The sequence below is a fragment of the Pieris napi genome, chromosome 5 (assembly GCF_905475465.1).
Source record: "Pieris napi chromosome 5, ilPieNapi1.2, whole genome shotgun sequence".
NCBI classification, from domain to species: Eukaryota; Metazoa; Arthropoda; class Insecta; order Lepidoptera; family Pieridae; genus Pieris; species Pieris napi.
The window spans coordinates 1,235,514-1,247,408 of record NC_062238.1 but is presented as its reverse complement, the minus strand read 5'-3'; the positions used below and the strand labels follow the sequence as shown (position 1 = coordinate 1,247,408).

The following is an 11,895-nucleotide window of genomic DNA, read 5'->3' as shown; positions in this document are numbered from 1 at the left end:
TTATAACCTTTAAGGAACAATGGAGTATCAAAGATCTTGAAAAAAGAGAAAATATATAACCACATTCTTTAATTCATACAAAATAATTTGTTCTTACAACTACATTTTGTACAGTTCTTTTAAAATTAAATAATACTTGAACAACGTCGAATAGCGTTCGTTAAATACATACATCATCAAGCAAACACAACTACTCCGGTGCAACTATTGTTATTTATGCCTTGTTATTTATTAAATGGTACATACATAGACATTACATATGTGCTCATTAAAATATTATTAGTATTGCAGTGTTCCTGTGTAAGCACTTCAATTGTTTCAGGATGATTGTGATACTCAACTCTAGGCTCGCAATCAAGTATGCAACTAAAAGTTATGAGTATTGACGAAACTAAATTTAGAGAGTCAGGTTTGGACATTGGTGAGTTCGCATCAAGTTACTGTGAGCCCGGGTAACGCCCTCAGCGTGCTTTTTTTAAATCTGTTCAAAGCTTTAGTAAACATAGCCACCGTTCGAATCGTAGCTTTGGTTGATGGTAGCGGGGATACCGCTAGATCCACCTGATGAATAACCGCCTCCGGACGAGTAACCACCTGAACCACCAGAGCTATGGCCGCCAGAACCACCTGATGAATAACCACCTCCGGACGAGTAACCACCTGAACCACCAGAGCTATGGCCGCCGGAACCACCAGAAGAATAGCTGGATCCACTGGAAATTCCAGAAAATCCACCCGACGAGAAGCCCCCAGATCCATGGCCACTCGAAAAGCTACCACCGCTTGGTGCACCGTAGCTGCTTGATGGGGTACCGTACGAACTTGATGGGGTTCCATAGCTACTAGAAGGTGCAGCTGGTGCGCCGTAGCTTGATGATAGTCCACTTGATCCACTAGATCCGAAACCACTGCTTCCAAAACCAGAGCTGCTAAAGTCGCTACTTCCGTGGCTAGAGCCAAAGCTGCTTCCATGACCAGAACCGAAACTGCTACCATGCCCAGAGTTGCTTGAGCTGTGGCTAGATCCAAAGCCTCCAGATGGGGCGCCGTAAGATGATGATGGTGCGGGTGCGCCATATGAATCAATTGGTGTTCCATAAGATGTTGAAGGGGCGGCTGGAGCACCGTAAGAGCTGGAAGGGGCGGCTGGAGCACCGTAAGAGCTGGAAGGGGCGGCTGGAGCACCATAAGAGCTGGAAGGTGCGCCATAAGAACTGGATGGAGTTCCATAAGAGCTTGAAGGGGCAGCAAATGATGATCCAGAAAATGAACTAGATGAGGAGCCAGAGAATGATCCTGATGAACTAGAGAAACCAGATGAAGGTGCTCCATAAGTGCTGGATGGTTTAGGAGCTCCGTATATCGAGGATGGTCCAGTAGGCACACCGTAACTAGTAGATGGAGGCCTAGCTGGAGCTCCGTAAGTTGGTTTCGGGGGTCCATAAGATGGAGACGGGCGAGATGGTGGTCCGTAGCTTGGTTTTGGAGGTCCGTAGCTTTGTTTTGGAGGTCCATAGCTAGGTTTGGGAGGACCATAGCTGCTGGAGGGTCTTGGCGCACCGTATGACGAGGAAGGTTTACCGAAGCCACCGCTGGACGGCGGAAGGTAGGATGAGCTCAGCGGCGCTGTAGACAAAGGTAAGAGGTATGAATTGATGGGAGTTTCCTATACTTATAAATCATTTTGAGAATGTCTAAATGAAGAAAACCTACCATCTCGTTTGTAGTGTTTGCGTGGTGTAGCCGATACCGCAGCCGTTGCCAAAAGGACGCCTACAACCTGAAAATAAAGTAATTTATACTAATTAATTGCCTTTTCGTAATAAACTCCATTGTTTTTCATGGATCATTATTCTCTAAATTTCTTCTTAATCAATAACACGCCTTCCTTTCTTCTAACTTCGTTAAATTGGGTTACGGTGTTACACAGTATTATTTTCCTTCTTTCATTAATAATTATAATTATTACATAAAAATAATGCTGTATCATTTGTTACTATTACCAAAATGTATGAATGCTTGTGTGTGAAAAATCTACAAATTACATTAACAGTATATTTTTATTTCCAAGACGCAAGGGATTACACGAGAATCCTGCTGATAGAGGACAAATCTTTGTTTTCAAATTATTTTATTACTTAAGATGTCATGTGGAACATGGTGTAATGCTTGCAGCTCCTTACAATGGTTGTGTGAAACAAAAACTTGGCGATTAAAAAGAGTGGCGGAGAGTTTATTGCCAGTTCTTCTCTTCCGTTCTACGCCCTTGATTTGAGAACTGGCAGTAAATGTTAAATTAGAAGCATTTAATGTATATTTCTTTTTTGACATTCATAAGTGTACATTGTGTTACCTACATGAATAAATGATTTCTGACTTTTGACTTTGATATAGGTAAAATAACATTTCTGCTTGATGCAACACGCACTTCCGTAAACTCAGAATAACAGATGAATACTGATGAATGTTTAGGATTCAGGCATTATCTCAAGATAGAGGAAAGTTTAAATTATTTCACTACGGCACTTTGTAAACAGCCGACGCTCCAACGATATCTACCTGATGAATTTGTATTTCGAACAGATAATAGAAAATTAAAGATTTATGTACGTACGTGGAGACGGTGACGTCACCGCATACGGCATAAATTAAACTGTATTATCGATTACCGACTTTTATTCAATTACAGGTTGGAAAATGTTATTGTTTTTAAACAACTAAATAAATAAATAATTACATAACGATGCACGCCTATATGTCTAAGCTAATCCTGGCATTATATATTAAATAAATTTATAAGATGGTATTTTAAATTTTAAGAGATCTATGATTATTCTCTGATTCCCAGTGGTTTAGTGATTAATAATAATAATAAAGCCCGTTTATTTCTAAACTTTACAAATGTGTCAACATATAAACAATTAAGAAATATCATATACATATATGTTTTTCTTGTTACTCGATATCCTAGCCTTCATTAGATCAGAATCCCATCACGGGTCTCCCGTCAAGGCCTCTTCCAAATGTTAAGTAAGAAATTTGAGTAAATTACAATTTAAAAAAAAAATCAGTGGCGCTACAACCCTTTTAGATCTGGGCCTCAGATTTCTGTATCTGTTTCATTTGTCAATCTAATAGGCAAGTAGGCGATTAGCCTCCTGTGCCTGACACATGCCGTGAACTTTTTGGGTCTAAAGCAAGCTGGTTTCCTCACGATGTTTTCCTTCACCGTTCGAATGAATAAAATGTGCACATAGATAGAAAGTCCATTGGTGCAAAGCCGGGTATCGAACCTACGACCTCAGGGATGAGAGGGGCACGCTGAAGCCTAGGCCAACACTGCTATAAATTAAAATTATATTTTAACAAATAATAATATTTCTTAATGTTCAAGACCGTTGCATCATATCACTTAAAGGCATTTCACTAGAAAATAACTATTACGTATTTTCTTAATTATTTTGAGTTTTATAATTATCATCGCTTAGTTGACTTTTACGCAATAATGTGGCGCAGAGAACAAAGGAGCGAATGACGCTCAAAATTTAAGGCGAAATTAACAATTACGATATTAAACCTTAATTACTTAATAAGTGGTTTTGTATTTACGAAATAAGAGTAAATTGGCTGTGGAAGGTCATTTTGTCTCATAATTTAACGACCTTATTTAAGTATATATTTTGACAAACACTGTAAACTGTACATATTCGGTAGTGGGCTGATCAATAAAAAAAAAAACATTGTTGAGTGCCTATCTGATACCTAATCCGACGTTTTGCTAGTAATATCTATTGTGTTTTTATTTTATGTATATTTTAATTTTTTGTATCATTTATGTTTACCATAATTAACACATATTTTAGAAAAGATGTAACATATAATGTAGATATAGCATTATGTATGATGTGGTGAACTTTAATATATAAAATAAAGATCGTATTTAATATAACGTTACTATAAACAGTATTTAGTTGAAGGATGTTAAGTTATTTGTAATTAATAAATACATAATAATTAAAAACCGATATGAGTCTTCAATTCAATAGTCTCAAATACTTTTTTGTTTAATCATTATTTTCTTATAAATTTCATTAGATTATTCAAATATTATGGTAATTAATGGCTAATTTTGATAAGAAATACATTCAATTATATCTTTTAATAGGCTGTCAAAGCCTTGTTAAAGTGTGATTTATCGATATAGCACCTTCACACTTAAACGCACATGACACGCGAACCTTTACATTTTTTTTTCAAAAGCAAGTATTTTTGAAATAGAATTAAATTTATTTCCTAAATAATGTTATTTTATTTATAATGTATATTAAAATTAAATGTGTGTTATATCGCTCATTAAAGGTCTAATTATTTTTTTTAGGTTATGAGTCTGTGTATATGATGACGGGATGCTTAACAATGTTTTTCCTGCACGTACTAACATATAAGCAGTATTGGCTTCTGCGTGCGACATCCCTGAGGTCGTAGGTTCGATCCCGGCTGGGCACCAATGGACTTTCTTTCTATGTGTGCATTTAACCCGCTCGAACGGTGAAGGACACAAACACAGGAGGCTGATAACCTACTTGCCTATTAGATTGAAAATTATCATGAAACAGACTCAAATCTGAGGCCCGGGCTTAAAAAGGCGCCACTGATTTAGACTGTGGAAAATAAGGAAGAGGAAATATGGCTCGTAAATAGAAATGAAATTGCTATCATGATAAACTAAGGTTTATACTGTATATGCAAATGATAGATTGCCTCAATCCGCGAATTGAATGCGTCTCACGAGAACTAGGGGCTTCTGAGAGTAACTCCACAATACGCAAGACTCAGTATTGTTCCCAAATTGTGCAGCAACCGGTTTAATTTATTACGCGAATCTACGGAACAATGCAGCATCTTTTTGTTGCAACACGTCTTGATATTGAGACAAATTCACACGCGGTTCGAGATTTATAAGGAAGATGAACGGAGCGCGGAACTCGATGGGTTCCGCTAAGAACTTTCTATACTTTTTTGTTATTATGTAAGGTGACAGAAGGTCACGCGAGGTACATCTATTATCGCAACGTTTTTAATTCGAATGTATAAAGATAAAAATAGTTTTACGTTACTGAGAATAATATTTTTAAAATAAATCAATATAAATCAGTGGCGCTACAACCTCTTTACGTATTGGCCTGATATTTCTGTAACTGTCTCATGATGATTTTTCATCCAATAGGCAAGTGACACATGCCGTCGACTTTTTGATTTCCTTTACCGTTTGAGCGAATTTTAAATGCGCACATAGACAGTAAGTCCATTTGCATTGGTGCAAAGCCGGGGATCGAACCTACGACCTCAAGGATGAGAGTCGTACCCTGAAGACACTAGGCAAACAATACTGGCGTTGTCGTTGTATTATAGTTGAAATAAGGCATAGTTTTATTTTATATTGCAGCAAAAATGGATTTGATAAAAGATTTTCATTATAATTATAAACTAACTATATTATAAAATACTTTTTTGCTCCCACTGCTTTTCTATTTAACGGACCTTAATTGGAACAAAAGAAACTCAAATTGTTTTCGTTCCACGTGACCTGCTTGGATTTGGCCGAGATCTTATTAATAATTGCCATATTTTATGGGCACAAACAAGAATATGCATTGCTGAATAACTCTGACATAACACTCACGTGTATAGAAAGTAAGAGTCATCAACAGTATGATAGTATTTATTTGTTAACTTTACAATGACGGCTTAGTAACGATTTTATTGTGCTTTGAGGTCGATTGCCGGTGATGTACGATGCCTATCATGTTATGTAACTAATAAGGTTGTATGAACTTTGACCCAGGCTTACGTAGCTTTTTTGTGTAGTTTTACAATCAAAGTATTGTAGTTAGTAGGTTTTAAATATAACGCAATATTTATTAGAATGTTTCATATAAATATGAAGTGAACAAATTACTCTTTCATATGATCTGAGAGTCTGTTAACAATATATATAGAATAAAATAGGCTAGATTAGATACTTGGCAAGTCTTCTCAGCGGCTGAGAATGTGAACATGAATGATTATGCGGAAGAATACCCCCGTGATAAATCGTGGAACTAATTGAACTAGGTAAACATTTTTGAATGGACACTTCACGGTTTATTTATGACTCAGCTTACTTCTATTTCTCGTCTCAGGCAGTTTAAATTCATCTGTAAACACGACAATGGCCGTGTATTTTTTTAATTGTCTATAGTTTACTACACTTATCAAAAATCTGTTGTTACCAAGAATAACTCTGCGGTCCCGTTTATAACATAACTTCTAGGTACAGCTAGTTTAAATATACGTATAAATCGTTCTAGGTTAGTTATTGCTAAATAAATTTCTTCTTAAAAGGAAACAGATGAACATTCTCGCCCTCGCGTGATACTAAAGTGAAACTGTCCAATGTTTTGTAGACGTTTTGTTAAGTGTCGTGTCTCTACACTAAGCGACGCATAGATCATGTCTCCTTACAATACAATGTTTACAATAGTTGACAAAAAGTTTCTCGTAGAACATGTTAATGTGAGAATTCTGTTTCTATAATGTTTTTGCAAAGCCTTTTCTAAGGCAAGAAAGCATTTTTGCATATTACGAAGTTGTATATTCATTAGTCTTTAAGACTATTGTTTGTTCTCTTAAATTCTTAACTAGTTATTAATTAATCAGATTAAGGGTCTGTTTCACAATGTACGGATAAGTTCGACATAAGTTCCATATTAGCTATTTATACTTATTGGTAGGATAAACACTATTGTTGCATTTCACGACTGTCAGATAGCGCTATTCGTCACATAAAGTCCATCATAAGTTATGAGTCCGATGAAGTGTCAAATAGCAAAATTTATCTTCCAAATTATTTATGTGTTGCATAGCTATTTGGTAGTTTATCCATACATTGTGAAACAGACCCTTAGTAATTTAAAAGCTACGCGTAATAAAAGTTAAATACAATTTTCAGTTCATAGATAGAAAAAAACAAAGCGTTATTGTCAATTTAACTCTTAACTCTTAAAGATTAAAACCGTTATATGAAATGAGGAAAATTAATATTACTAGTCAAATTCATAATAGTTATGTCACACGCATAGAGCACGATGCGCAGGCGCTTCCGTGCTTACATCACACGGGGCCGGCACGCCCTTGACCTTCTTTGTGCTTTCTAGTGAGCTCTTGCTAAGTGCTTTGTCTAATTCAAATGTATTTTTTCCAGGAAGTAACGAAAGTGTAAGTCAGAAAATGCAGGGTTTTCCGGTATCGTTGAAAAAACGTGTGTGTACTTATGTACACGCGTTGGAAGTTATACTTCCTTGGCGAAAAAATGACACTAACAATACAAAAAAACTAAAATGTTGACTATAGCAAGCTTCAGGGTGTCGGGATTTTGTGACGGTGTGCGCGCGCGTCGTAAAAAATTACTCTCATCAATTTACCCTAACGCGCCAAAAAAAAGTATAACCTCAAAAATGCCAAAAAAACATATTTATCGATTTAATGTAATCTGTAAGTTCATAATGCACATGTCAACTGTCATCAATCATTTTATTATGTCTTTGTTATTTAGCAAAAAATGTGTGACAATTGACAGATAATTTTTTAATGAGCTTAATTAACAACGGGCGCATAACATTTTGTCACAGACCTTAAAGTACTATTGTATATAAATACAATTTAAAAAGAGTGTTTTTGTTTACAAAGTTGTCTCATTCAGGTTCACACGAATTCTAGTAATAAAAAAATGGCAGAATTATGCCATTCTGCGTAGTTCTCGTTGGTTTGTTAATATCTTAGTTAGCAATCGGTAACACTTGAGTTATGTATGTTAATAGCAGCGAGTTTGAGGTCGCTTTTCCCATAGCAATAAATGTCTAACAATAAGTGACTTACCGGCGCGCAGCACCGCAACACTGACGCAATGATCACGTAACATAGTTTGATGACTTGCCCTATACTTTATTAACCTAAGATTGACATTGTAGAAATTTTGTTTTAAAAAAAAATAGTTTCGAAAAAGGAGGTTTTAGTCAGAATTTTATTTCGCAAAATTAAGTCTTATGTCAGAATTTGAATCCCTGAGCACTAGGACAACTACGTTTTCTAAGTGATAGGTTTAGATATTTAATAGTGATTCGTGTAATTGCGAAACACGTTTTAGTGAAGGTACAATGCATACTATTATAAATAAAGGGGATTTAATATTAATTTAAAACTCCTTTTACTTGACAATCATGATATATGATTATATTTATATACTGAAAAACATAACAATAATTCAAAATTATTGTGTTATAGAGAAAAGTCTTGCCACGGTTAAGTAAAAGAAAATATCTAAAACATAATTGAGTTTAGCAACTGATCGTCCTTTCTCTCTCGGGATACTCCTCATGAAACTATAGTCGCGCGTACAGAGAATACAAATATTTCTCTTTCGAAAATCGATATGTCTGCCCGCATACGTGAAACTTTATTAGTCACCGAAAATATTTGGAAATTGGACAATAATTTTTTGTAAAAGATCGATATATATAATAGTGAGACATTATATTACGAAGTATTAAAAAAAGATGTCATGGTGTTACTAGTTGTGACAAAATAAATACTTAAGCTTTTTAGTTTTAATATTAGTATTTAATATTTTTTCAAAGTTTATTGGTCATTTTGCCAGATTACTTAATTATCATTGTAATACTGTACAATTATTTATTTCAAACCCAAAATTACGACCCGACAATTCTCGTTATTAACTTATTATTAACGCATATATACCTATCTAAAAGAATACATTTAAAATGTATCTAGGGCTTATAAAATTCTGAATGCGTCAAATGTAGTAGTGTTTTATCAAAAATATATTTTAACCAGCTGAGAATTTCATAGGCCCTAAGAACATTTTTTCATAAAATCAGTATTATTTAAATAAAAAATAATAATTACCAGCATCTGTAGTTGCGTCATCTTGTGTCGTAGGTCAGTCTGTAAAAACAATTATTATTAATATAATTGACAAAATCAAGTTTATTAGTCACATGAACAGCGTATGTTTTGAATTAAAAATTTATTTCAAGTAGTGGTCCCGTTAAGCTTTTAAATGTAACTTAAATCCATTTAAATAGGTTCAAACAAAGGAAATCAAATGTGTACGGTCTCTCAAATCAGAAATTTACTTCTGGAGGTTTCACTTGGCATCTATTTGTTTTCAGCAAATTTAGACATTAATAATTTAAAGCATGTTTTCCTCGCAGGTATTATACAAATTGTGGTCTAGCAGAAGATCTGTCACGATTACAGAATTATTTCTCGAATATAATTATAAATTGTGAAACGAAATTATAGTGCATAATCATATTTTGACCTTGAGTACATCATAAACTGAAATAATTAAGCAAATACAGATTTTGTGTGAAAAACAACATTTTGATATACTTTAAATGCACAAGAAATAATATAATTAAAGGACAAATAAGATTTTAGTAAAACAATTGTCAAACTAAAGATATTAGCGATGGCTGGATAGTTTTATAATTCTTATACAAGTATATTTAATATCATTAATTAAAATTAATTAATATAATTATTTAAGGAAATGCTACAATTATTTAAGTAGAATTTTAAACTATGGAACTTTTCTTTTGTGGATTTAATATTATTTAATATAAATACATATCTGCAATAGCTATAATTTTGATTTTCAGTTCACCACTATTTTTAATTATCATCTTCACATATACAATTATATAAAAACTTTGGTAAATCAAAGAAGTTTTTAGTCTTCAAAAATAAATATAGACTTACCGATTTAGGTAATTTATCCAAATATCACACACATACAGGTGGAGATGAACACGCGAGTGCGGTAGCGTACTGAGAGACGACTTCGCATCCGCGGTATATAAGTCCTCCCACTACCACTGAGACATCTGATACACATTGTCTAAAGTCAGGGTTTAGGATATTATGTAGAGTATGAAGCTCTCAGTAGCCGATTATTTTAAACAACCACACTTTTTAAGATAAACTAAACATCTATTTCTTAAGAACTAATCTATGGTAAGGGTATTTTTAATCTGTTATAATACGTGGTTAAACTTCATAACTGAGTTTACTGAGTCTACATACAATTATTTATTTAGGATAATATCTAGGATTATAGGGTGGGTTATTATCTACATGTTCTCAATTTGAAATAAAGCTGTAAATAATAACAGATATATAATTATATCTGTTCCTGTTCCTAATTCGCTAAGTTTATTAATATAAACTTAGCGAATTAGGAAAACCTCTGGTTTTTGACATGAAAGCATTTTAGTACTTTTAGTTATACAAATTTACTAATCTTAATTAACCGTTAATTTCTATGATTATGAGAACTAATAATTATTTATAAGAGAAGGTAACGTAAGGGAGTTTTAATACTCATTAATGAGCTGGTGACAAAATAGTCAACAGGCACAAAAATATATTCTCCCATTTTCCAGTACTTGCGTAATCTCACAACTGTACAACTATTAGATAAAGAAATGCAGTCACGCAGTTTTCAAAGCGTTCGATCATATTTTGTTGAATGTTAGGACACATAAACTTTTAAATTACGAACGCATTTATGTATCGTTAATACAAGAGCAACAATGGACAAAGATGATCTGATTTGAAGTCAAGTATTTAAGGAATCAGGTACACACCTGTAGTTACTTGTAGATGTGTACTATCAGTGATAAAAAAACTGCTGGGTGGCTTGTTATCTATTTGCCTCAAAATTATCGGAATACAAATAGAGCAATTTGATTAAATTTGAAATACATAGTCTGGTGTCTTTTATGTCCTGGTAGAATGCGACAGCGACCCCGGAGCCTCTGTAACGTGGCTTTGTAGGAACTACTCGCGGTTTTAGTGGATATTGCTCACCCAGTCTTTGAATAGCAGAGATTTAGGTGTAGGTCGAGTCCCTCATACCCCTGCAACTTTTGAGCGCAGGGGATGCTCAAATGCATTTCCACAAAAAAAAGAACTGTGTTTTATAATATCGTCGTATTAACCAGCCTTTTGATAATTTGTTTCCGAGATTAGAAAGGACTCGCTCAAGAGTCTCTAAAGATTTATGTAACGTTCTGAAAGAACTAAGTTTACCGAGCTGCCAATTAAAGCAACATACTCTGATGTCAGCATCAACAACATTCAAATATTGATTAAAATGTCGAAAATATAGTTTTATATTTTTTCATATAGTATGGAGATGGCTTGCTTGCTTGCTTGCCTGATTTATTCACGCGATTCTAGTGTGTGTATGTTATAGATATACCTAGATATAAATAACAATTATGATGAAAAAAAAAATTGAATATTAAACTTATTGTCTGGTCTGTGTTTTGTAGGCTTTCAGATTGTTTTGATGTAGCAATATAATTTTTTTGTCACTATTGTGTTTTCACCATATAAGCTGGGTATTTTTATACTATTAACTAATTTATTAACAGTATAATAATGAAAATATATAATTATTTATAATTAAAAATGAATAAATATAAAATTACAAGAAATTTTAAAGTTTGGTCCCTGTGGCAGTGTACCTTTAACGCTACTTTATACTTATTCGTTGAACAAGTAAAGCACCAGCTCTAGGGAGACCGGTACTACCTACCAGGCGCTAAGTTAAATCTTTAATTAGCGCCTATGCATAACCCCACGGCCAAAAAGTCTCTACTCTATAGTAAATTGTGCATGGATCAGTCAAAAGGTTCACGTGAAATATTTTATTTGTTATGCGCCAACCCTCCAACGGGGCGTGGGCACACGTCTTTATGGGTTTGCTTTCTGTTGTTTACGATTAAGAATGTTTCAATGTTTAAAGGTTTTAGCGATGTATTAATT

At 34.1% G+C, this 11,895-nt stretch overlaps 1 protein-coding gene across 3 annotated transcripts; it reads right to left on the bottom strand.

The window, feature by feature from the left end:
* Nucleotides 1-54: 54 nt before the first annotated feature.
* Nucleotides 55-9,937, bottom strand: LOC125049622 (pro-resilin-like). 3 transcript variants are annotated; one of them, XM_047649015.1, is made up of 5 exons: nucleotides 9,823-9,937; nucleotides 8,965-9,003; nucleotides 1,714-1,780; nucleotides 1,187-1,626; nucleotides 55-1,156 (listed from the first exon to the last, which is right to left on the bottom strand). In XM_047649015.1, the coding sequence occupies exons 2-5, from the start codon at nucleotides 8,983-8,985 to the stop codon at nucleotides 494-496; spliced, it is 1,191 nt and encodes a 396-aa protein (XP_047504971.1). In that variant the 5' UTR covers nucleotides 8,986-9,003; nucleotides 9,823-9,937; the 3' UTR covers nucleotides 55-493. The 3 variants fall into 3 exon arrangements, with proteins under 3 accessions (XP_047504971.1, XP_047504972.1, XP_047504970.1); XM_047649016.1 differs by having other exon boundaries at nucleotides 55-1,126; XM_047649014.1 differs by having other exon boundaries at nucleotides 55-1,626.
* Nucleotides 9,938-11,895: the final 1,958 nt, after the last annotated feature.

Coding starts and splice junctions, on each gene's coding strand:
- LOC125049622 (XM_047649014.1), bottom strand. CDS start 8,985: ATGACGCAACTACAGATGCTG. Junction 1,781..8,964: donor TGACGCAACTACAGATGCTG/GTAATTATTATT, acceptor CTTTATTTTCAG/GTTGTAGGCGTCCTTTTGGC. Junction 1,627..1,713: donor CAAACACTACAAACGAGATG/GTAGGTTTTCTT, acceptor CTTTGTCTACAG/CGCCGCTGAGCTCATCCTAC.